General features: G+C 38.7%; 1 protein-coding gene across 1 annotated transcript in view; it reads left to right on the plus strand.

The window, feature by feature from the left end:
- The first annotated feature begins 2,574 nt into the window (after positions 1-2,574).
- Positions 2,575-27,637, plus strand: part of LOC138349643 (UDP-glycosyltransferase UGT5-like) — a 118,994-nt gene continuing 93,931 nt past the window's right edge. Inside the window, exons 1-2 of the mRNA XM_069301913.1 lie at positions 2,575-2,698; positions 11,603-11,761. Coding sequence (XP_069158014.1) covers positions 11,603-11,761 — 159 coding nt within the window. The 5' untranslated portion in view covers positions 2,575-2,698. The remainder of the gene's footprint in view (positions 2,699-11,602; positions 11,762-27,637) is intronic.

Genomic DNA, 27,637 nt, shown 5'->3' on the forward strand with positions numbered 1-27,637 from the left:
TACCTAACCTAACCTACCCTAGCTTTTTTTGGCTACCTAACCTAATCTTACCTATAAATATAGGTTAGGTTAGGTTAGGTAGGGTTGGTTAGGTTCGGTCATATATCTACGTTAATTTTAACTCCAATAAAAAAAAATTGACCTCATACATAGAAAAAAGGGTTGCTTTATCATTTCATAAGAAAAAAATTATAGTATATATATTAATTCAGGAAAACTTGGCTTATTAGGCAAATCGGGCCTTGAATAGTAGGCTGAGAAGTGAGTTCTGGCTACTAGGTACGACATATATACATATATATATATATATATATATATATATATATATATATATGTTCTGGCTACTAGGTACGACATATATACATATATATATATATATATATATATATATATATATATATATATATATATATATGTCGTACCTAGTAGCCAGAACTCACTTCTCAGCCTACTATTCAAGGCCCGATTTGCCTAATAAGCCAAGTTTTCATGAATTAATGTTTTTTCGTCTACCTAACCTACCTAACCTAACCTAACCTAGCTTTTTTTGGCTACCTAACCTAACCTTACCTATATATATAGGTTAGGTTAGGTTAGGTAGGGTTGGTTAGGTTCGGTCATATATCTACGTTAATTTTAACTCCAATAAAAAAAATTGACCTCATACATAGTGAAAAGGGTAGCTTTATCATTTCATAAGAAAAAAATTATAGTAAATATATTAATTCAGGAAAACTTGGCTTATTAGGCAAATCGGGCCTTGAATAGTAGGCTGAGAAGTGAGTTCTGGCTACTAGGTACGACATATATATATATATATATATATATATATATATATATATATATATATATATATATATATATATATATGTCGTACCTAGTAGCCAGAACGCACTTCTCAGCCTACTATGCAAAGCCCGATTTGCCTAATAAGCCAAGTTTTCCTGAATTAATATATTTTCTCTAATTTTTTTCTTATGAAATGATAAAGCTACCCATTTCCTTATGCATGAGGTCAATTTTTTTTATTGGAGTTAAAATTAACGTAGATATATGACCGAACCTAACCAACCCTACCTAACCTAACCTAACCTATCTTTATAGGTTAGGTTAGGTTAGGTAGCCGAAAAAGTTAGGTTAGGTTAGGTTAGGTAGCTGAAAAAGTTTGGTTAGGTTAGGTTAGGTAGGTTAGGTAGTCGAAAAAAACATTAATTCATGAAATCTTGGCTTATTAGGCAAATCGGGCCTTGCATAGTAGGCCTTGCGGCCTACTATGCAAGGCCCGAATTGCCTAATAAGCCAAGTTTTCCTGAAATAATATATTTTCTCAATTTTTTTCCTGTGAAATGATAAAGCTCCCCATTTCATTATGTATGAGGTCAATTTGTTTGATTGGAGTTAAAATTAACGTAGATATATGACCGAACCTAACCTATCTCTATAGGTTAGGTTAGGTTAGGTTAGGTTAGGTAGCTGAAAAAGTTAGGTTAGGTTAGGTTAGGTAGGTTAGGTAGTCGAAAAACAATTAATTCATGAAAACTTGGCTTATTAGGCAAATCGGGCCTTGCATAGTAGGCTGAGAATTGCGTTCTGGCTACTTGGTACGACATATATATATATATATATATATATATATATATATATATATATATATATATATATATATATATATATATATATATATATATATATATATATATATATATATATATATATATTACATATTTATATATATATATATATATATATATATATATATATATATATATATATATATATATATATATATATATATATATATATGCAAACAAGCCTGAATGGTCCCCAGGACTATATACAACTGAAAACTCACACCCCAGAAGTGACTCGAACCCATACTGCCAGGAGCAACGCAACTGGTATGTACAGGGACTCCTTAATCCGCTTGACCATCACGACCGGACATAAGGAAGTGATAGCCGAAGCTATTTGAACCACTTCCCCGCCGGAACTCGGATGATAATCTTGGGCATAGCATTTTATCAAATCACCTCATTCTTTGGGGCACACGTGATATAACCTATCCTCCGAATTGACAGTACGATTTAATACTAAGTGTAATAAATACATTTTCTTACTGTCATAAACACTGCATAATTGCACTTATAGGGCTGTTACATTTACCCAACCCCCTCCCCTGATTTAATTCTCCTCGTTTTTTGTAAAGACACTCAGAATCTTAGGATGAAGTTTACAATCTCAATTTGCGATACACAAGTTTTAAATATCAGGAATTTATTTTTCAGGTTTATTAAACAATATAGATTTTATACAAAATTTTAAAATATCCTGAGCTACTTTACAATTTATTGATATATTTAGTTTTGTTTTATTAGTTTTATAAAACTGTAATATCAATATAGCTATAGGTTAAGTACTAATTGTAATTAAGAAGCAATAAAATTAACCTAACCCGGGATCCCCGACTGTGAATCGACAAAGTCAACTGTACTATGAGAACCTAAATAGGTAAATATGAGGAGAGTAAAGGCGAGACACAGATACGAGATAAGGCAACTGGGAGACCTTGAACGCCTGCCGTCAGCGAAGCAGTCAGTTCAGACCCAGTGTTGGAGAGAGAACAGCGTGTGAAACAGAGGAACGCAAGTGCTGTGTGTTTGCATCAGTCTGCCAGTGTCATCAAAGACAGGTCCAAAGTGTGAGTATTTGATCTCTGCCAGTGTTAACATAGCCAGGTCCAGAGAGAGTAGGTGTCAGATCTCTACCAGTGTAGGCAGGTCCATACGGTGGGTATTTTATAATAAGAGGATCTGATCTCTACTAGTGTCAATAAAGGCAGGTCTATGATGGGTATTTGATCTCTGTCTGTATCATCAAAGGCAGGTCTGTAGTGTTGATATCTGATTGTGTCAACCAGATATCCAACCAGACATCTCATTTTGTCAACCAGATATCCAACCAGATATCTGATCGTGTCAACCAAGATACCAGTGTCAACAAAAGCAGACCTTGGCTGGACACGGTAGGAGGCGAACTTGTGTCTGTCTTCTTCATTCCCGTGTTGGCAAGATAGTTACAACTGGTGAACTACTGCTTCCCCCTCCACGGTCTACATGCATCTATTAGGACCTTCTGGGTGTTTATGGTGTATTACAAAGGACAAGTGCTGCAGGCATTTCAGTTTGTTTCATTTGTATAAAATTGTTTGTACTATTTACGTTCATAGTACAATGGAGGCGTTTTTTAGACCTACATCCTTGTTGATATATTGTGGGTGGCTATGCTAATTGGGTAAGGTGTGTCGTGTCTTGGTTTGATTGTTGTGTGACTTTTTAATGTGCATGTGTTGTTCCGTGTTGGATGTACATTGTGTGCTCCTTCCATGTGCAGTAATTGTACAAGTGTTTGATTTACAAAGAATTTGAAATTGATGTTTGCAATAAATTTTGTTCTGTGGTTTTAGTTCTTTGTATTGATATCATTCCTGTGCATACCTGCGAGTTGTTAGCATGTGATAAGTTTGTTTGTCGGCAGTTTTAATTGTCTAATATGTTCATGGAGGAGTTGCGCTCTAGCAGCTGTGAGGTGCAGACGTGTCGCCTGGCCTCTCTGGTAGTTGGGGTGTTTGCCGCTTTAGTCGGCAGGGTGGTGTGGGTGTCTCTACCCTCCCTGCTGTTCCCTCCTGGTTAGTGTGGATTTGGCGCGTTTGCGATGGGCAGCCATCTTCCCCTTGTTGTGAAGGTCAACTCCATGGGATTGGAGTTTACTGGTCGTGCGGGGTACCCTGTCATGGAGATTATCATGTGTGACATGATAAGGCCGAGATGAGAGCCAGTCGGCCGAGCGGACAGCACGCTGGACTTATGATCCTGTGGTCCCGGGTTCGATCCCGGGCACTGGCGAGAAACAATGGGTAGAGTTTCTTTCACCCTATGCCCCTGTTACCTAGCAGTAAAATAGGTACCTGGGTGTTAGTCAGCTGTCACGGGTTGCTTCCTGGGAGTGGAGGCCTGGTCGAGGACCAGGCCGCGGGGACACTAAAAAGCCCTGAAATCATCTCAAGATAACCTCAAGATAACTGACATGCTCCATATCGCGGTAATGGACATCTACGGTGTTGAGCTGGTAATTGCTCATCGTGTAGTTATAAAGTTTGTGGGGGAAGCGGTGTACCGTGACTTTCTCCGGAGGTACGAGGGACGTACCTTGCAGCTGCAGGATGGCACCGGATCGGTGGCCATTATGGATCATAGCGGTGCCTTGACGTATGTGAGTGTCCATGGGGCCCCCCATGGAGTTTCCCGAGATCCTCCTTCGGCGTTTCCTCCAGCGGTTTGGTGCCGTTGTTAGTGTGCGGATGCACACGCTGTCTTCTGGCAAGTTTACAGATATGAGGACCAACATTCATACCCTAGTGATGCGCCTCAGGTCGGACTTTCCAATATCTGTCCGGCTTTTAGGGTACTACGTACGAGTGTACTATGCCTGGCAAGCACGGACATGTTTTCGTTGTGGCCTGTTGGGGCATCAAGCTGCCGGGTGCACTGAGGCTGCGACTGCTCCCATGAACATCTTCAAGGAAGAGGATTTCCCGCCGCTCCCTGTGGAGGAGGACTCCGGGGGTGAGGAGGTGGACGTCCCGATCGCTGCTGAGGCTTCCCCTGCATCTCCAGGTACGCCTCCGGATGTTGCTGACCCTCCTCCGGGTGTTGCAGTGCCGTCGGCGGTTCTTCTTGCTCCGGTCGATGTTCCAGCTGCTCCAGAGGGTCTTCCGGGAGATCTCTGTGCGTCGCCGGCGCCCTCCTCTTCCTCGTCTCCTGCTACTGCACATGGCCCTGTGCCCTCGACTTGTGTCTCGACTGTGATGGGTGGTGGGGTGGCGGACACACCTCCTGCTGTGTGCGGCCCTGTTCCCCCTGTGGTTGAGATACATTGGCTATGGGAAAATAGCCTTGGCTACAATCAGCTTTGGTCTGGTCGTGATGGTCGAGTGGATAAGGTGCCCTGTACACCAGTTGAATAGTGCTCCTGGCAGTATGGGTTCGAGTAACTTCTGGGGTGTGAGTTTTCAGTTGCATGTATGCCTGGAGACCATTCAGGCTTGTTCGCATTTGTGTTCCTCATGTGTGCCCCAAAGAATGAGGTGATTTGATAAAATACTATGCCCAAGATTACCATCAGAGTGCCGGCGGGCTGATGGGAAAATAGCTTCGGCTACCATCAGTTTTTGTCTGGTCGTGATGGTTGAGTGGATAAGGTGCCCTGTACACCAGTTGCATAGTGCTCCTGGCAGTATGGGTTCGAGTCACTTCGGAGGTGTGAGTTTTCAGTTGCATGTATGCATTTCTACCAGTAAGTAAATTTTGGATTTGCTGTAGCCAAGCTTAAGTATAACAGTGGTGACATGTAGAAGTCAATTAACCTTATTGAATGACCCATAAACGTGCGGTTCTACCTGCATAATACAATGATGATAGATGGAGGGACTGGTGTGAATTTTACTTTGCCTCAAGTTTACGAGATTTTGTTGATGTTCCCGGAATATTACTGCCCTCAGGCTGCTCAAAAGCAGTCCTAGATGAGCAAAAATTTTAGCTAACTTATCAGTTTTATCATGCATTCGGAGACCAATGTGGGAAGGAATCCACTATATATATATATATATATATATATATATATATATATATATATATATATATATATATATATATATATATATATATATAATATATATATATATATATATATAATATATATATATATATATATATATATATATATATATATATATATATATATATATATATATATATATTTGTCTCTGATTATATAATATATATATATATATATATATATATATATATATATATATATATATATATATATATATTATATAATCAGAGACAAACTCTGATTATATAATCAACTCATTGATTATTTGATTATATCTGTGTCTAGCTTCAGAGATAAGCACGTCTCTTGGGGAGCTGAGGGAAGTCAATGATGACAAGGAGTCACTTACAATTAGCGTGTCAGCTTTGGACTCATATACGCGCTCGAGTGCAAGGATTATGGCAACGAATTCAGTTTGAAGAGTGGAGACCTATTTATTTATACGCGCTCCACACTCATAGGAGAAGGAACCATCTCTCGCTGTCACAATAACTGCACTTCTAGCTTGGGACTGGTGCCAGGAGCCATCAGTGTAAATAATCTTGGATAGGGATCGTTCTCTGACCAAAGCATAAATTTGGCTTAAGGCATTGTACTTTGCTTCAAGTCGAAGCCAGGCTTGTTCTTTAATTAGCTTCTTGGGGTGGGAAAGGGGGGACAGTCTCTCTTGGAAGAGGTGATGAATATTATACATTCTAAGCACAGTGACGGTTTTGATAATCCATTTGGAGGCATGACCCAGCCTCTACAAATGGTATTCTTACTAGAATGGCCGCCAACTTCATCAGCTCACTTTCATCCACCAAATAATCTTCTCTTGTCTCAGTGGTCAACGGCCTCAGCACAGAGTTATATTGGTGTGTTAACATTCATCTCACTGCCCCCAGGCAAGTAAAGCGTGGATGGCATAAAACACAATAATAAAAAATATAAACATTTAATGAATAAACAATACATTCGCATAAATCCTGCAGGATGAATGAAGGTAAACTTTGGCAACACTCTTCGTGAAATACTAGTCCAGGTAATTACTCTTTAGAACTTTAGAACACATTTAAATTCGACTTAAGTGAGTACCAAGAAATGGAAGCAATATCAAATTCATGTGGAACTTCTTTATCCAATAATTTCAACCCATCCTCATGTCTAGATAGTATTTTTTGTAACTATGTGCGCAATAGTACAAACATCGACGTACTAAGCAATTAGATAGTAGAACTGGGTACTACTCACTTTATAGACCTAAACAAAATGAAGTAAAACAAAACTTAAATATTCCTTGGCTTAGGAATAGAAGCACACATATGTACTATATTAGGCCTCAGATAGCGTGTATTAGGCCAAGGAAGGTAAGGTTGTCTTTGCAATATAAGTACAAAACCTTTTCCGGTTTGTACAAATACATTAGTACTGATTTCTACTTTCTAGTTGCGTTATACGTCTCTATATTTACTGTGGTTTTCATCGTTACTATAAATACTACAAAAACAGTAGGATAGGCTAAATAATTCTTAACGAAACGAATATTACCGTATTTTATCTCGATTAAACCTTCGCCCTTTAATATCACAATCTTTTTAGAATACATACATGTAAAGGTATACAAATATATCCACTCCACAGGTGACAATTATTATAATCCTTCAGTTATCAATATACTACTTAAATGATCCTAACCCAAAGGAAGGGGAGAGTTTATGATCTATGTTGATACATCAGTTAACGTTACTCTCAGGTTCAGTAGCCTGTTGCAGTTGGCAGGTGACCATGCAAAGTTAGCCTCCTTCCTCAATGATCCCATGTACTCTTCCCGTTTTGTGGTACAGCCGTTGGTCTCCTGTTTATCTTCTACGAAGATTTGCTTGGCTGCTTGCCTCACTGTCGATCACGCTCGGTACTTGATTTACTGTTTGGAGGGTACACTCCTCCCCCTGGAGTTTACCTGCTGTGACGAGCTCCTATGAGAGACGACGGGGTCCCAGGCCCCAGGTGCTCCCTACGCTGAGAGACGATGGGGTCCCAGACTCCCGGTGCTCCTCCATGCTGAGAGACGATGGGGTCCCAGACTCCCGGTGCTTCCCCATGCTGAGAGACGATGGGGTCCCAGACTCCCGGTGCTCCCCCATGCTGAGAGACGATGGGGTCCCAGACTCCCGGTGCTCCCCCATGCTGAGAGACGATGGGGTCCCAGACTCCCGGTGCTGCCAACGCTGAGAGACGATGGGGTCCCAGGCCCCAGGTAGTTTCACAATGTCTCTTCTGCTCTAGTGTTGAAGTCTTACTTAAGGGGTTATCTTGAGGTTATCTTGAATTGATTTCGGGGCTTTAGTGTCCCCGCGGCCCGGTCCTCGACCAGGCCTCCACCCCTAGAAAGCAGCCCGTGACAGCTGACTAACTCCCACGTACCTATTTACTACTAGGTAACCGGGGCATAGGGTGAAAGAAACTCTGCCCATCGTTTCTCGCCGGCGCCCGGGATCGAACCCGGGACCACATGATCATATGTCCAGCGTGCTGTCCGCTTGGCCGACCGGCCCCCCAATGGGGTAACCAGTGCATCCTGCCGTTACAACGTCCCACTGTACTGTGACACACTTGTTGTTGTTGTTGTTTTAGATTTAGCTACTCAGAACTAATTGTCCATGTAGCACGGGCTATAGTGAGCCCGTAATCGCCTGTTACTGGCATATTTGGATCAAAGTTTTATAGAGTTGGGGTTTCCTCCTTTTTCCCCGTTTCTTTTCACTTCTGTTTTAGCTCGCTGATTTTTAGTCGTATTTTAATAACATCATCTTTTACGGTACATGGTAAGATAGCGAGTAGATACCATATGCAAGATGGTAACGTAGTGAGTTGATCCTGTACGCAACACATTAAGTTAACGAGTAGATACCATATGTGGGGAATTTCCCACCAGGTAATTCGTTAAATTTAATTTTTGTTATAGAGTAAACTGTATTAGAATAAAGTGGACTGTATTAAAATTCTTGTCCTCTGCTGGTTGTTACCCTTAACACATATTTTTTTTGTTGGGGGGGGGGGGGGTAATTATAGCCTGTCAATCGAGAATTATAGATAGATAGGAATTTAGTAATAATTATTAGTTGACTAAACTATTGGTATTAGTTTGAATATTCAATGGCCTTATCTGACTTGAAGGCTTCAACATGAGCATAAGAACGGGACATTCGGACAATCAGTTATGAGCCTCGTGGGTTATGGCGGCTGTTCCCACGTGATGCAACAGGTGGATGTCGTGTGGTTCCCTGATGATCACCGCAGATCTGCTAAAAGATTACACTGTAACTACTGAAAATATTTCCTAGCATAGATATGTTACGTTGAGAAGGATTAATTGATTGATTGTGAGAGGCTCACATGGGTTTTCTACATCGTCTTGAGGTTATCTTGAGGTTATCTTGAAATGATTTCGGGGCTTTAGTGTCCCCGCGGCCCGGTCCTCGACCAGGCCTCCACCCCCAGGAAGCAGCCCGTTACAGCTGACTAACTCCCAGGTACCTATTTACTGCTAGGTAACAGGGGCATTCAGGGTGAAAGAAACTTTGCCCATTTGTTTCTGCCTCGTGCGGGAATCGAACCCGCGCCACAGAATTACGAGTCCTGCGCGCTATCCACCAGGCTACGAGGCCCCTCCACCAGGCTACGAGGCCGCTTTATCTAAATCGACAGCCGGTTTTTGTCCAACATTAAATGGCCATGAAATAAGTACAGACAAATAATGACAAAGTGGAAACGAGTTAGTCTCGTAATTTGAGATAACGGCAGCTGGAGTATGCAGATGACCCGATTCACGAGAACAAATCGTAGCTGCGCAAGGAGATTTTCCTCTCGAGAGATCTGATCAACCCAAGGTCTCGCACAATGGCGATCCCTCCTCCACTGTATCTATTCACGCCACTAGCACGGTTTAATTTCTGCCCATTTATGGACGAGAATAGGGAAGCTTTATTTTACGTATTATTTTATTTGTTCCAGTCACAGAGAACGGTTTTATACTGGTTATAATGCTGGACTGGAAGTTTTATGGAGTTGAATTATTTTCAATGTATATAAAGTTTATGGCGTGACCATTTTATCTCATGTGCACGAATGAGATAATAGTCATGTCGGTTAAATTTTACTTCAGGGAGAAAAGTTACTTAGTTCTGTCTAAGTTTTAGTTAAATCCAGTCTATTTTAATACTTTTGAAGTGCAATTAAATTGTAGACTGGAAGAATTAAGAATTTGGAAGAAATAATAGTTATGTCGCCTATGTTGGCTGACACAATTCTTCTCCACGCTTTCCAGGGAGCCTCTAGACATTTCCTCACTGGAAAATTAATACAGTTAGTATGTTTAGTTTCCTGACATAACGAATTTAGCTTGTTATATCAGGGGTTAGTTATTTGGGGGTCGGAAATTTCCGACACCGTATGCAAAATGGTAACACAGTAAGTTGATACCGTACGCAACATGGTAAGATAGCGAGTTGATACTATACGCAAGATGATAAGATAGCGAGTTGATACAGTATGCAACATGGTAAGATAGTGAGTAAATACAATATGCAACATAGTAACTTAACGAGTTGATACCATATGCAACATGGTAACATAGCGAGTTGATATCATATGCAACATGGTAAGATAGCATGTAAATACCATACAGCAGGCTAAGATACCCAGTATGTATGATATGCAAAATGGTTAGACAGCTAGTAGATACTATACACAACACGGCAAGAGAGTAAGTAGATGCAGTATGCAACACAGTAAGATACTGAGTAGATACCATAAGCAACATGCTAAGATAACGAGTTTATACCATACATAATATGGTAAAACAGTAAGTAGTTACTATACGCAACACGGTAAAATAGTGAGTACACAACATACAATGAGGAAAGATAACGGCTAGATAACACATGCTATTAGAGTTGATCAAGGTCAGAGCCCATTAGGCAAGGCCGGCAAACACGCTTAAGATATGACACCAAATGATAACCAATAATAACCTCAAGATTTGTCTGATAAGGAACTTGTTGCCATGGACAGATGACGTATTAAAAACTGTATATGACAAGTAATTCATAGTTGTGTCTTCTCCAGCTTCAGGTTATCTTTCGGACTCTAATTGTTACTGTCCCTGACTGTTACCATTCTGAATGTTAACATTCTGAATGTTTCAGCTTCTGAATATTAGAGTTTGTTACTGATAGAGTTTCTGACTGTTACAGTTTGTACTGATAGAGTTTTTGACTGTTACAGTTTCTAACTGTTATAGCTTCTGTCTTTGTTACAGTTTACCTAACATTCTGTCTCATATACATATATTGTATTAGCTTGAGATTACACCTTTGTTATTGATGCTCACTCGGGTACAGTGTTTACCTCAAATACAATTATATTATCTCATTCAGATTAATTTGTTGCCGTGTTTATTTTTTTATACAATAAGGTGCAAATGTATGTTACTCTTTAACTTGATAGTTAAACAGCCCATCCTCCTAAAACAGTGCTGCTTATACCCACTATTTGGGAAAATGTACAATACATTTGGATCCATCCCTCAAAACAGTCACGTTTTGCATTTGTGAATTAGCCCAAATGCCATACTAGAAAATTGGAAAAGTAACCATGGAATCTAATCTAGCCTGTCCACGCAATCCAAGGTCAAATACTTACTGTCTTAGGCCTAATAGTGTATATATGTCTCCTATACTAAGCAGAGGAATGTTTATGTTTGTTTTTTAGGTTTTTTCTCGGACAGTAAAATTAATACAACAAAACGTAAGCCTTTTGAGGTCCAACAGTGGGTTCGACCAAATAGTTGCTATAAGTACTATCATTTTAGGAGGACGGCTCATAGTTAAATGTAAACATATCTTGTTTAGAGAACCATAGTATATTCAAGGAACCACACCATCAGATGCGGTGGTGGAGTGTGGAAGTGTTGGTGGTGGTGATGCTGGCGGTTGTGCACCAGGCGAACGCCTCCAAGATCCTCTTTCTTGCTCCCTTCAGCATGCAGAGCCACAAGAACTTCTTTATGGGCATCGCGGAGGCTCTGGCTGCCAAGAACCATACGGTGAGCTTAAAACATGATTTGATAATTGTCCAGGACGGACCAAAACGTCGTCACTTAGTTTCATTTCAGATGTGTGGTGCGGGTGTCCAGTTCTCAGCATTGTTATTGTGACTTACTGTCTGGTCATTCTTACATATTGTGTTTCCAGATGCTGTTTGTGTTACTACTGCCTATCTCACTCTTATACAAACGCCGGAGATATGAACATGGAGGTAAAATGAAACAGCAGAGACCTAATATCTAATGCAAGGCAGTTCCTAATTATTAGATTTTTTTATGTGTTGCTGACAATATGTCAAAAGTAAGAACAAAATAAATTTTAGGAGATTGCCACCATTTTTTGGGCCGGCAAACGCTCCAAACGTGTCCGTGGGAGGAAAGGGGGAAGGGGAGGTTAAAATGGCCAAGACGCTCATAACTTGCTAACCGCTGTTGCTAGAGGCATGATTTATGGCAAAACATTTGCGAAATTCTCATGTTTCTATGTGTCTTTTGAGGAGCTTTTCCTCTATTTCTACAAGAAGAAGGTTATTGCCAAAAAATTATTTTGGTGGGAATTCGAGTGGGTAAAAGGGGGAAAATTCATATATTTCTCCTTTGAATTGTCATATCTTTGCTATTATTTTTATTTATTTATGACAGCTGACAATTTAAATTATATATATAATATAAAATAAATTTTTCATTATACCCATAACAAGTATACTTTACAACTTGAAGAACACTATACAGTTCTTCAAGATTTAATTTAAAATTTATATGCAATTAATTTTTCATTTTGACCGTAACAAATATATTTTGCAACTTGAAGAACACTATACAGCTCTTCAATATTTTCCTCGAACTTGGACTTCTGAACGGCCTTCTACCACTAAGGAGGCATTAGATCCCAATTTGCCCAAATATGCAATAAATGAAAACTCGTTCGATTTCAATCAAACTTTTTTGACAAGTTGTACTTGAAAACGGTTTCATCTGGTCCAAGTTTCAGCATCGAGCAAAAAAAGGAAGGGATAATAAAAATACTTGATTCAAGTGTTAAATTTATACCAAAATGGTCAAAAACGATTATCAAACAAAAGTGTCAACTGAAATCATATCTGACTCTTTGCTATCACAATAGCATGTATTAAAAAATATTATAATTAGTTTAATTGGAAAAAAAAATTAAGTTAAAAAAAAATGTTTGTTTTTAAATTGTTTTTTTTTATCGGATGATATGCATGAAACTTATACACCTGACTGCACCTAAGCCTATCTGTAAGGGTGCCAATTTTGGAGAAAAGTGGTTGATGTCAACCTCAGCCACAGATTTTAGAACCTTAGACTTTATTATTTTCAAATAACATAAATGTTCAAATAACTTTTTCATTTTTTATTCAATTTACATGAAACTTACACCGTATATGTAGAGTGCATGTTTCTAAATCTTGTTGATAGCTTTTATGTCTAAGTTCATTTAATAATTTTATAATAGCAATAAACATGACATATTTGCATAATTTTTGGGGGGAACTTTGAAAATTTGTATTAGGAAAACTAAAGATGTTTTGGAAATTATCTATCAACATATCCTTTATTATATGCTAATGTGTCAGAAAAATGTCATAGAATAAATATATCTGAAACGTGTGTTTATTTATTCAGACTTGAAAATGTGTAAAAGTCGTTGAAAAAAAAAATCTCCCTTTTTATTTACGCTGCAGTACTGAAACTTGGGACAATTGCAGCCCTTTTCATATACAACTAGTCAACAAATATTGGTTAACATTGAACAACCTTTTTGTAATCAACATAATGGCCCCTAAGGGAGGCGTAGTCGTCCAACAGGCGCTGAGCTTGTCAATGCATATGTATCGTAGCAAGCTCGTTGGCGTGGTACAGGATGGCCTCCTCCCTCCCCATTTCGCATTTGTATGTGTGGAGTTAGCGACTGATTTTCGAATCGGGTGTGGCTATTAAGATTGATCTTATTTTAACAATCTAATCGACCATAAGAATGTTAAGTTTAATTTCCTCCAATCTATGTAAATAAAAATGTAAATGTTCGGTTGTTCAAAATCGCTAATCTCCGAAAGTTCTTCACCGATTACTTTGAAACTTTGACACAACATTGCATTCGAATATGCGCATGTCTTTATATACCTATTATATACATGCCACACTTGTGACAGGTAAAAAACATTTTTTTTAAACAGCGCCATCTATTGGACGTAAAAGCAACACACACTGTAATCTCCAAAAGTTCTTCACCGATTGATTTGAAATTTTTGCACAACGTTCCATTCGAATACACTCGTGTTTCTATATAACAACAATATAGATGCCACACCTGTGACAGGTAAAAACATGCTTTTACAACATGTTTTTTGGCGGTAAACAGCGCCATCTGTTGGGCGTAAAAGCAACACACGCTATAGTAAATATGTTACAATTCCATTTCAATGTTTCTGATTACACTGATAAATTGAATTTTTATAGATTTCGATTTATTTTCATTTTGATTTAATTATTTTGTGTGACATTGCATTGGAATTGAGCTGTGTTGTTTAGCATGCTGTTCATTTCGTGAGTATAGTTAATTTATTTAGTTTTGAATTTTTTCCATCTCGTTTTTTTAACTGTTTGTATTTTTCAATGATGGGAACATCAGACCATCTGATGTTCCCATTTTTTATTAGAACATCAGATCATCTGGGTACATCATCTGAGGAACGTTTGGGAGGACAAGAGGATGGGAGTGGGCATGGTGGGGCTAGCGAAGGGGTAATGGTGGGGAGGACGAGGGGACGGGGAAGCGGGAGATGGTGGGAAGGACAAGGAGACGGGGAAGTGGGGAATAGTGGGAAGAACGAGGGGACGGGGAATGATGGGGAGGACGAGGGAGTTGGGGGGATGACTTCGAAGATCGGGGTACATGGAGGTTTGCTGTGGCTCAGCAAAGCGCATGCGTTGCTGAGCCACAGAAACGCATGGGCGGGGTACAGCTAGTTCGATTAATAATGAGAATCAACAGTTATTCATCGTTTCATAACAAAGTGGAGGTTGAGGCAGAATTATGGCACCAGATTTAGTAGGAAAAAATTTGGCTAATGCGCATTTTAGTTAGAGTTATTATTTATGATCAGAAGATGAATCCTCTTAGCTGCAAATTATTAACAATATATATTAAATAGTTAGTTTTATTATTAGTGGAAAATATTTCCCACGAGCGATGAAGAAATACGGAGGTTGGGTGTACACAAAGTTCAATAAAAATGTGGAAAGCTTCCGTCATTTACTCTTCCACGTGAATGTTACCATAACTTGCTCGATGAAATTAATTATCATAAACGGCCCCATCCAATAAGCACTTGACAGATTTCAATATAGAGTAAAGTCGAATGAAACCTTTAGAGCTCAACCATCTGTGTCACAACCAGCAAGTTTGAGAGACATGTTAAGTTGATGGCTGAACCGTCAGTGCAATTTTTTCATTTTGAAAGACGATTCGGTCTGATTTGCTAAATGATTTTATCCCACAAATTTAAGAAAATATTTGACATCAAAATGCAATGAGCACATTTAAAGGGCGGATTAACTTTTTTGGAAGTCATCGGACATCTAACAACCAGTTTTTAAAACTCTTGGAAATAGTTCTGGTTAAACAAATACCATCGAGCCACAAGTAACTATCTAATTGTTCATTATAAATTTTCCTCAAATTGTAAATGGGGTGGAGAGGAAATATTACTCATTAAATTTTATGATTTTCGTATACATATTATTATGAATTATTATGATGATAAGGAATAATGTTATGGTGGATTTTCGCCATTTTTACAACTGCTGGTACCCCGAAAATGGTTTCTCGCTAATAACATTGTTCTTACGCAAACAGAGAAACGTCCCTCTTAAGGCATATAGAAACAGTAGGCTTCTGCAAATTTGTAGTAAAAATTGTGGCTCTAGCACCAGCAATTGGTGAGTTATTGCCATCCTGGCCAATTTCGCTTCCACGTGAACACGTTCAGAGTGGTTGCTGGCCAATTAATTATAGCAATCTTCAAAAGTTAATTTTGATCTTACTGTTGGCCTATTTTGGCATATTTTTACTTTAACGTTTTCCTAAAGAACTCTTTTGCCTTGCGAGGCAGAGGAAGAGTAATATACAACACTACAGACATAGCAATATATTGCATGTAGGTGTGACGAGACGAATGACGATTATCCTGAATAGACAACATAGTAATCTGGTTCTGCTTTCTCATTAATATATAAATATGTCGTACATAATAGCCAGAACTACACTACTTGGTCTAGTATGCAAACTTCGATCGTCAAACAAGCAGAGAGACTTTCATTATTTTTTATTTTTTATTTCCAAATTGCTGTATTCAATTAATATTATTATATTTAAAACATTATTTACTGGCTTAGGTATGTTAGATTAGGTTAGGCGTATTAGGTTAGGTTAGATAAAATTTATGTGTTAGTCATAAAACAAATTTAAAAAACAAGTCATACATATAATGTAGTGAAAAGCATTATATTTATATATGTTGTACCTAGTAGCCAGAACGTCGTACTCGGCCTACTATGCAAGGCCCGATTTGTCTAATAAGCCAAGTTTTCCTGAATTAATATATTTTCTCTATTTTTTTTTCTTATGAAATGATAAAGCTACCCATTTCACTATGTATGAGGTCAATTTTTTTTATTGGAGTTAAAATTAACGTAGATATATGACCGAACCTAACAAACCCTACCTAACCTAACCTAACCTATCTCTATCGGTTAGGTTAGGTTAGGTAGCAGAAAAAGTTAGGTTAGGTTAGGTAGGTTAGGTAGTCGAAAAAACATTAATTCATGAAAACTTGGCTTATTAGGCAAATTGAGCCATGCATAGTTGGCTGAGAAGTGCGTTCTGGCTATTAGGTACGACATATATATATATATATATATATATATATATATATATATATATATATATATATATATATATATATATATATATATATATATATATGTCGTACCTAGTAGCCAGAACGTACTTCTCAGCCTACTATGCAAGGCCCGATTTGCCTAATAAGCCAAATTTTCATGAATTAATTGTTTTTCCACTACCTAACCTACCTTACCTAACCTAACCTAACTTTTTCGGCTACCTAACCTAACCTAACCTATAAAGATAGGTTAGGTTAGGTTAGGTAGGGTTGGTTAGGTTCGGTCATATATCTACGTTAATTTTAACTCCAATAAAAAAAATTGACCTCATATATAATGAAATGGGTAGCTTTATCATTTCATAAGAAAAAAATTAGAGAAAATATATTAATTCAAGAAAACTTGGCTTATTAGGCAAATCGGGCCTTGCATAATTGGCTGAAAAGTGAGTTCTGGCTACTAGGTACGACATATATATATATATATATATATATATATATATATATATATATATATATATATATATATATATATATATATATATATATATATATATATAAATAAATATATATATATATATATATATATATATATATATATATATATATATATATATATATATATATATATATATATATATATATACAATCTTTGGACAACACCCACCAGTGGGACTCGAACCCAGAAAGCACAACTACCTTCCAGTAGCTGGCATAACTAGTATTCTTTAACCCACTACGCCATCAGACCTTACAAAAGAAGTAGATAGTTCTAGATATATATATCTCAAACATCTCTACCTCCCGAAGGCACCAGATGAGTGAGGGGTCAGTCTGCAATTTTCGTCAAGCCACTGTCAATGTGAGAGAACTCGTGTCCAGCTTATAAGCCTATACTTGCATAAACCACAAGTGAAGATAAACAATCTTTGGACAACACCCACCAGTGGGACTCGAACCCAGAAAGCACAACTACCTTCCAGTAGCTGGCATAACTAGTATGCTTTAACCCACTACGCCATCAGACCTTACAAAAGAAGTAGATAGTTCTAGATATATATATCGCAAACATCTCTACCTCCCGAAGGCACCAGATGAGTGAGGGGTCAGTCTGCAATTTTCGTCAAGCCACTGTCAATGTGAGAGAACTCGTGTCCAGCTTATAAGCCTATACTTGCATAAACCACAAGTGAAGATAAACAATCTTTGGACAACACCCACCAGTGGGACTCGAACCCAGAAAGCACAACTACCTTCCAGTAGTGTTGTCCAAAGATTGTTTTTCTTCACTTGTGGTTTATGCAAGTATAGGCTTATAAGCTGGACACGAGTTCTCTCACATTGACAGTGGCTTGACGAAAATTGCAGACTGACCCCTCACTCATCTGGTGCCTTCGGGAGGTAGAGATGTTTGAGATATATATATCTAGAACTATCTACTTCTTTTGTAAGGTCTGATGGCGTAGTGGGTTAAAGCATACTAGTTATGCCAGCTACTGGAAGGTAGTTGTGCTTTCTGGGTTCGAGTCCCACTGGTGGGTGTTGTCCAAAGATTGTTTATCTTCACTTGTGGTTTATGCAAGTATAGGCTTATATATATATATATATATATGTCGTACCTAATAGCCAGAACGCACTTCTCAGCCTACTATGCAAGGCCCGATTTGCCTAATAAGCCAAGTTTTCCTGAATTAATATATTTTTTCAAATTTTTTTCTTATGAAATGATAAAGCTACCCATTTCACTATGTATGAGGTCAATTTTTTTTATTGGAGTTAAAATTAACGTAGATATATGACCGAACCTAACAAACCCTACCTAACCTAACCTAACCTATCTCTATCGGTTAGGTTAGGTTAGGTAGCAGAAAAAGTTAGGTTAGGTTAGGTAGGTTAGGTAGTCGAAAAAACATTAATTCATGAAAACTTGGCTTATTAGGCAAATTGAGCCATGCATAGTTGGCTGAGAAGTGCGTTCTGGCTATTAGGTACGACATATATATATATATATATATATATATATATATATATATATATATATATATATATATATATATATATATATATATATATATATATATATATATGCGCACCATGGGGTGTGAGTTTTCAGTTATATATATATATATATATATATATATATATATATATATATATATATATATATATATATATATATATATATATATATATATATATATGTAGTACCTAATAGCCAGAACGCACTTTTCATCCTACTATTCAAGGCCCGATTTGCCTAATAAGCCAAGTTTTCCTGAATTAATATATTTTCTCTAATTTTTTTCTTATGAAATGATAAAGCTACCCATTTCATTATGTATGAGGTCAATTTTTTTTTATTGGAGTTAAAATTAACGTAGATATATGACCGAACCTAACCATCCCTACCTAACCTAACCTAACCTATCTTTATAGGTTAGGTTAGGTTAGGTAGCCGAAAAAGTTAGGTTAGGTTAGGTTAGGTAGCCGAAAAAACATTAATTCATGAAAACTTGGCTTATTAGGCAAATCTGGCCTTGCATAGTAGGCTGAGAAGTGCGTTCTGGCTACTAGGTACGACATATATATATATATATATATATATATATATATATATATATATGCGAACAAGCCTGAATGGTCCCCAGGACATATGCAACTGAAAACTCACACCCCAGAAGTGACTCGAACCCATACTCCCAGAAGCAACGCATCTGGTATGTACAAGACGCCTTAATCCACTTGACCATCACGACCGGACATAATGAGGTGATAGCCGAGGCTATTTGAACCACCCCACCGCCGGCACTCGGATAGTTATCTTGGGCATAGCATTTTACCAAATCACCTCATTCTTTGGGGCAACACGTGAGGAACACAAATGCGAACAAGCCTGAATGGTCCCCAGGACATATGCAACTGAAAACTCACACCCCAGAAGTGACTCGAACCCATACTCCCAGAAGCAACGCATCTGGTATGTACAAGACGCCTTAATCCACTTGACCATCACGACCGGACATAATGAGGTGATAGCCGAGGCTATTTGAACCACCCCACCGCCGGCACTCGGATAGTTATCTTGGGCATAGCATTTTACCAAATCACCTCATTCTTTGGGGCAACACGTGAGGAACACAAATGCGAACAAGCCTGAATGGTCCCTAGGACATATGCAACTGAAAACTCACACCCCAGAAGTGACTCGAACCCATACTCCCAGAAGCAACGCATCTGGTATGTACAAGACGCCTTAATCCACTTGACCATCACGACCGGACATAATGAGGTGATAGCCGAGGCTATTTGAACCACCCCACCGCCGGCACTCGGATAGTTATCTTGGGCATAGCATTTTACCAAATCACCTCATTCTTTGGGGCAACACGTGAGGAACACAAATGCGAACAAGCCTGAATGGTCCCCAGGACATATGCAACTGAAAACTCACACCCCAGAAGTGACTCGAACCCATACTCCCAGAAGCAACGCATCTGGTATGTACAAGACGCCTTAATCCACTTGACCATCACGACCGGACATAATGAGGTGATAGCCGAGGCTATTTGAACCACCCCACCGCCGGCACTCGGATAGTTATCTTGGGCATAGCATTTTACCAAATCACCTCATTCTTTGGGGCAACACGTGAGGAACACAAATGCGAACAAGCCTGAATGGTCCCCAGGACATATGCAACTGAAAACTCACACCCCAGAAGTGACTCGAACCCATACTCCCAGAAGCAACGCATCTGGTATGTACAAGACGCCTTAATCCACTTGACCATCACGACCGGACATAATGAGGTGATAGCCGAGGCTATTTGAACCACCCCACCGCCGGCACTCGGATAGTTATCTTGGGCATAGCATTTTACCAAATCACCTCATTCTTTGGGGCAACACGTGAGGAACACAAGTGCGAACAAGCCTGAATGGTCCCCAGGACATATGCAACTGAAAACTCACACCCCAGAAGTGACTCGAACCCATACTCCCAGAAGCAACGCATCTGGTATGTACAAGACGCCTTAATCCACTTGACCATCACGACCGGACATAATGAGGTGATAGCCGAGGCTATTTGAACCACCCCACCGCCGGCACTCGGATAGTTATCTTGGGCATAGCATTTTACCAAATCACCTCATTCTTTGGGGCAACACGTGAGGAACACAAATGCGAACAAGCCTGAATGGTCCCCAGGACATATGCAACTGAAAACTCACACCCCAGAAGTGACTCGAACCCATACTCCCAGAAGCAACGCATCTGGTATGTACAAGACGCCTTAATCCACTTGACCATCACGACCGGACATAATGAGGTGATAGCCGAGGCTATTTGAACCACCCCACCGCCGGCACTCGGATAGTTATCTTGGGCATAGCATTTTACCAAATCACCTCATTCTTTGGGGCAACACGTGAGGAACACAAATGCGAACAAGCCTGAATGGTCCCCAGGACATATGCAACTGAAAACTCACACCCCAGAAGTGACTCGAACCCATACTCCCAGAAGCAACGCATCTGGTATGTACAAGACGCCTTAATCCACTTGACCATCACGACCGGACATAATGAGGTGATAGCCGAGGCTATTTGAACCACCCCACCGCCGGCACTCGGATAGTTATCTTGGGCATAGCATTTTACCAAATCACCTCATTCTTTGGGGCAACACGTGAGGAACACAAATGCGAACAAGCCTGAATGGTCCCCAGGACATATGCAACTGAAAACTCACACCCCAGAAGTGACTCGAACCCATACTCCCAGAAGCAACGCATCTGGTATGTACAAGACGCCTTAATCCACTTGACCATCACGACCGGACATATTTGGTAAAATATGTCACTTCTGGGGTGTGAGTTTTCAGTTGCATATGTCCTGGGGACCATTCAGGCTTGTTCGCATTTGTGTTCCTCACGTGTTGCCCCAAAGAATGAGGTGATTTGGTAAAATGCTATGCCCAAGATAACTATCCGAGTGCCGGCGGTGGGGTGGTTCAAATAGCCTCGGCTATCACCTCATTATGTCCGGTCGTGATGGTCAAGTGGATTAAGGCGTCTTGTACATACCAGATGCGTTGCTTCTGGGAGTATGGGTTCGAGTCACTTCTGGGGTGTGAGTTTTCAGTTGCATATGTCCTGGGGACCATTCAGGCTTGTTCGCATTTGTGTTCCTCACGTGTTGCCCCAAAGAATGAGGTGATTTGGTAAAATGCTATGCCCAAGATAACTATCCGAGTGCCGGCGGTGGGGTGGTTCAAATAGCCTCGGCTATCACCTCATTATGTCCGGTCGTGATGGTCAAGTGGATTAAGGCGTCTTGTACATACCAGATGCGTTGCTTCTGGGAGTATGGGTTCGAGTCACTTCTGGGGTGTGAGTTTTCAGTTGCATATGTCCTGGGGACCATTCAGGCTTGTTCGCATTTGTGTTCCTCACGTGTTGCCCCAAAGAATGAGGTGATTTGGTAAAATGCTATGCCCAAGATAACTATCCGAGTGCCGGCGGTGGGGTGGTTCAAATAGCCTCGGCTATCACCTCATTATGTCCGGTCGTGATGGTCAAGTGGATTAAGGCGTCTTGTACATACCAGATGTGTTGCTTCTGGGAGTATGGGTTCGAGTCACTTCTGGGGTGTGAGTTTTCAGTTGCATATGTCCTGGGGACCATTCAGGCTTGTTCGCATTTGTGTTCCTCACGTGTTGCCCCAAAGAATGAGGTGATTTGGTAAAATGCTATGCCCAAGATAACTATCCGAGTGCCGGCGGTGGGGTGGTTCAAATAGCCTCGGCTATCACCTCATTATGTCCGGTCGTGATGGTCAAGTGGATTAAGGCGTCTTGTACATACCAGATGCGTTGCTTCTGGGAGTATGGGTTCGAGTCACTTCTGGGGTGTGAGTTTTCAGTTGCATATGTCCTGGGGACCATTCAGGCTTGTTCGCATTTGTGTTCCTCACGTGTTGCCCCAAAGAATGAGGTGATTTGGTAAAATGCTATGCCCAAGATAACTATCCGAGTGCCGGCGGTGGGGTGGTTCAAATAGCCTCGGCTATCACCTCATTATGTCCGGTCGTGATGGTCAAGTGGATTAAGGCGTCTTGTACATACCAGATGCGTTGCTTCTGGGAGTATGGGTTCGAGTCACTTCTGGGGTGTGAGTTTTCAGTTGCATATGTCCTGGGGACCATTCAGGCTTGTTCGCATTTGTGTTCCTCACGTGTTGCCCCAAAGAATGAGGTGATTTGGTAAAATGCTATGCCCAAGATAACTATCCGAGTGCCGGCGGTGGGGTGGTTCAAATAGCCTCGGCTATCACCTCATTATGTCCGGTCGTGATGGTCAAGTGGATTAAGGCGTCTTGTACATACCAGATGCGTTGCTTCTGGGAGTATGGGTTCGAGTCACTTCTGGGGTGTGAGTTTTCAGTTGCATATGTCCTGGGGACCATTCAGGCTTGTTCGCATTTGTGTTCCTCACGTGTTGCCCCAAAGAATGAGGTGATTTGGTAAAATGCTATGCCCAAGATAACTATCCGAGTGCCGGCGGTGGGGTGGTTCAAATAGCCTCGGCTATCACCTCATTATGTCCGGTCGTGATGGTCAAGTGGATTAAGGCGTCTTGTACATACCAGATGCGTTGCTTCTGGGAGTATGGGTTCGAGTCACTTCTGGGGTGTGAGTTTTCAGTTATATATATATATATATATATATATATATATATATATATATATATATATATATATATATATATATATATATATATATATATATATATATGCAGAAAATCCACAGAGAAATATGAAATGAGGTGAACGTTTCGGCTTGTTAAAGCCTTTATCAACACCAGACTGACTAAAGGAGAAGGGAGAGGATATATAGGCCGACACCTGACCAACCCATCCCCTAGGAAAGAATTAACCAGAAACAGGTATAGCTTAGCTTAGAATGGTCAAAGAGGATTAAGCAGTCAGAGAATAAGGATGAAAGATTAAAGAAAAGCCTAATGAACACACAATATATGAATATAAAATTATAATGAGACATTGTAAGCCTCTCTATCAGAGTTTTTTCTTAAACTGTTGTGCAATATTATAACTAAAAAATGAATCAAGTTTGTACATTCCAGTACTAACATTAAGAAGATTTGGACACTGACTGATTAGAGCAGACTCAATTAAATTCCGTTCCACGAAATCCCCACAATCGGTAATGCTTTTTGCCCCATTCCAGTTAATATTGTGATCGCATAAACTCGTATGTAGATATAATGCATTAGACGTTTGGGCAGTTCTAATACTATAAGCATGTTGTGACAACCGCAATTGTAAGGACTTTCCTGTTTGTCCAAGGTACACAGAATCACAATCATTGCAGGGAATCGAATACACACAACCTGCTGTAACAGGGGAGTTTTTTATTAAATTTGATTTGATCGTACTATTAGTGAACACCAAATTTATATTAAGTTTCTTAAAAATCAGAGACAATTTTTCAAGTCCACTCGCATAAGGTACCACCAATGAGTTAATAATTTCTGGTTTCACCTTAGGGACGTGATTATAAAACGTACGCTTGGCTTGTTCAAACGAGAAATCCAAAAACCTCTTAGGATATTGTAAACTATTCCCAATTTCATATATTCTAGCAATCTCTTCATCAAAAAACTCAGGGCTGCATACCCTCAAAGCTCGTAGAAACATTCCTGAAAATACTGCCTGTTTAACTTTACTATGATGATTCGAATAAAAATGAACACACGACCCCACGTTGGTAGGTTTCCTATACACATTAAATTTGAACTTTCTAGTGACTCTATGAATCATAATGTCCAAAAACGGAAGAGTACCATTCTCCTCAGTCTCACATGTGAATTTTATTGAAGGTACCAAAGAATTGAGTTCATTAAGAAAAACTGTCTGGTCTTTGTCGCACGGCCATAAGCACAAAATATCATCAACATACCTAAACCAAACTATATTAGCCGGGATAATCCTGGATAAGATTTTTGTTTCGAAGAATTCCATATACAAATTGCTTAAAACTGGGGAAAGGGGATTGCCCATCGCCATACCAAATGTTTGTTTGAAAAATTTTCCATTAAAACTAAAATAATTGTCTTTTATACACAATTTGATACATTCCAATACTTTATTGGTCTGCAAGCTCAAATTATATTTGGGCAGTTCCTCACGTAGAAATTCTAACAGATCATCAACAGGAACTTTAATGAATAAAGAGGTCACATCAAAACTTATTAGTTTAAAATCAAAATTTAAATTCAGTGTGGATAGCTTATTAACTAAGTCCACATTGTTTGTCAAGTGTGAGTTGGAAATAGTACCAACTATAGGGGACAAAACTTTGACTGACCACTTAGAGAGTTTATAAGCCGCCGAACCAATTGAACTAATAATCGGCCTTGCCGGATTATATAGCTTATGAGTTTTTATAAGACCATACATGTAAGGAAGAGAGGGGGATCGACTTGTTAGCCTAGATATCAACTCTTTATCGCCTTTACACACAGTTTTAAGAGTTTTGTTAAAATGTGCAATCACTTTTTCAGTAGGATCTCTATTAATCAATAGATAAGTATCCCTGTCTTCCAGGAGTAACTCCATTTTTCGGACATAGTCATCTTTATTCATAATAACAACTGCATTTGACTTATCAGCCTTGGTAATATGTAATGAACTATCTTTTTTGAGACTTTAGACGCATGAACAAATCGACTTGGACAATTAGGAACAGAATTGTTAAGTAAAACGCCATACATCATACCTTTGCACACATTAATATCTTCAACTGAGACATTGCTATATTTTTCAAGATTGCTGAAACCTTTGGCAATATCTACATAATTGACTGTTCCGTTAGATGTGGCAAAGCTCAGGCCATATCCTAATGCAGTAATCGTGTCATTATCAAGCTGTCTATCCGAGAGGTTTATAACTAAATCCCGGTTGGAGTGTTTACTCCAGTCACTTTGTTGAATAAGTTTCTTTAATTTGAAATCCAGTTTAGTACTCACCTTTCTGCAGGCGGACCTCAAAGTAGTATAACAGTAATCCATCATACAACGGTTCCACTCAGGCGGAATGGCTTGGAGAAAAGCGTTCTTACAGTTATCCATCACTTTAAAACATTCACGAACTTCAAATTTAAGTAAATCGATGTTTTTCCTAAGCACTATGCGGGGTATCTCATCAAACGGCTGATCTGACAATTTAAGAACGCTGTTTGGTAATAATGAACGGGGAAGCACTTGTTCACTGAGGCATTTTCGAAGAAAACGAAGACGAATTTTTAAGACGAATCTCTACCCTTCCCTTATACCTTTCGTTACTAAACTTCGTTCTGCTTTAGGGAAATCTCATTCCTTAAAAATTCGTCTTTGTGAAATGCCTCAGTGAACAAGTGTTTCCCAAATGATATATATATATATATATATATATATATATATATATATATATATATATATATATATATATATATATATTCATATACATGGTTCATTCTCACTTGAGAATGAACCATGGAGGTTCGAAACGTCGTGCAAATTATACAAATAAGTGTAATACACTCTATATATATATATATATATATATATATATATATATAAATATATATATATATATATATATATATATATATATATATATATATATATATATATATATAAATATATATATATATATATATATATATATATATATATATATATATATACATATATATATATATATATATATATGTATATATATATATATATGTCGTACCTAGTAGCCAGAACGCACTTCTCAGCCTACTATGCAAGGCCAGATTTGCCTATTAAGCAAAGTTTTCCTGAATTAATATATATTCGAACCCATGCCGTCCAGGATCACCCCTAAACGTACACAGTACCGTGACCACCGCACCAATGATCGTCATAAGGATTGGTCAGTCTTGGCGCTTATTAACTAAGCTCCCTGACTGACCAACCCCCGACGACACTCATGAATCCATTTGGGTACAGTTTTTCATCAAATTCTGGCGCATGCACGAGCCGCACGGGTGATCCTGGACGGCATGGGTTCGAATCCTGGCCGGGTCAAAGAGTTCTTAGTGATATATGGCTTGCGCGTTCATGCAGCTTTCTCACATATATATATAATTCACATATATATATATATATCTCACATATATATATCACACATATATATCAATTAATTCATGAAAAGTTGGCTTATTAGGCAAATCGGGCCTTGCATAGTAGGCCGAGAAGTGCGTTCTGGCTACTAGGTACGACATATATATATATATATGTATATATATATATATATATATATATATATATATATATATATATATATATATATATATATATATATATATATATATATATATATATATATATATATATATATATATATATATATATATACATATGTCGTACCTAGTAGCCAGAACGCACTTCTCAGCCTACTATGCAAGGCCAAATTTTCCTAATAAGCCAAGTTTTCATGAATTAATTGTTTTTCGACTACCTAACCTATCCTAACCTAACTTTTTCGGCTACCTAACCTAACCTAACCTAACCTATAGAGATAGGTTAGGTTAGGTAGGGTTGGTTAGGTTCGGTCATATATCTACGTTAATTTTAACTCCAATAAAAAAAAATTTACCTCATACATAATGAAACAGGTAGCTTTATCATTTCATAAGAAAACAATTAGAAGAAATATATTAATTCAGGAAAACTTGGCTTACTAGGCAAATCGGGCCTTGCATAGTAGGCTGAGAAGTGCATTCTGGCTACTAGGTACGACATATATATATATATATATATATATATATATATATATATATATATATATATATATATATATATATATATATATATATATATATATATATATATATATATATATATATATATATAACAATCGACTT

Source organism: Procambarus clarkii, chromosome 46, assembly GCF_040958095.1.
Source record: "Procambarus clarkii isolate CNS0578487 chromosome 46, FALCON_Pclarkii_2.0, whole genome shotgun sequence".
NCBI classification, from domain to species: domain Eukaryota; kingdom Metazoa; phylum Arthropoda; class Malacostraca; order Decapoda; family Cambaridae; genus Procambarus; species Procambarus clarkii.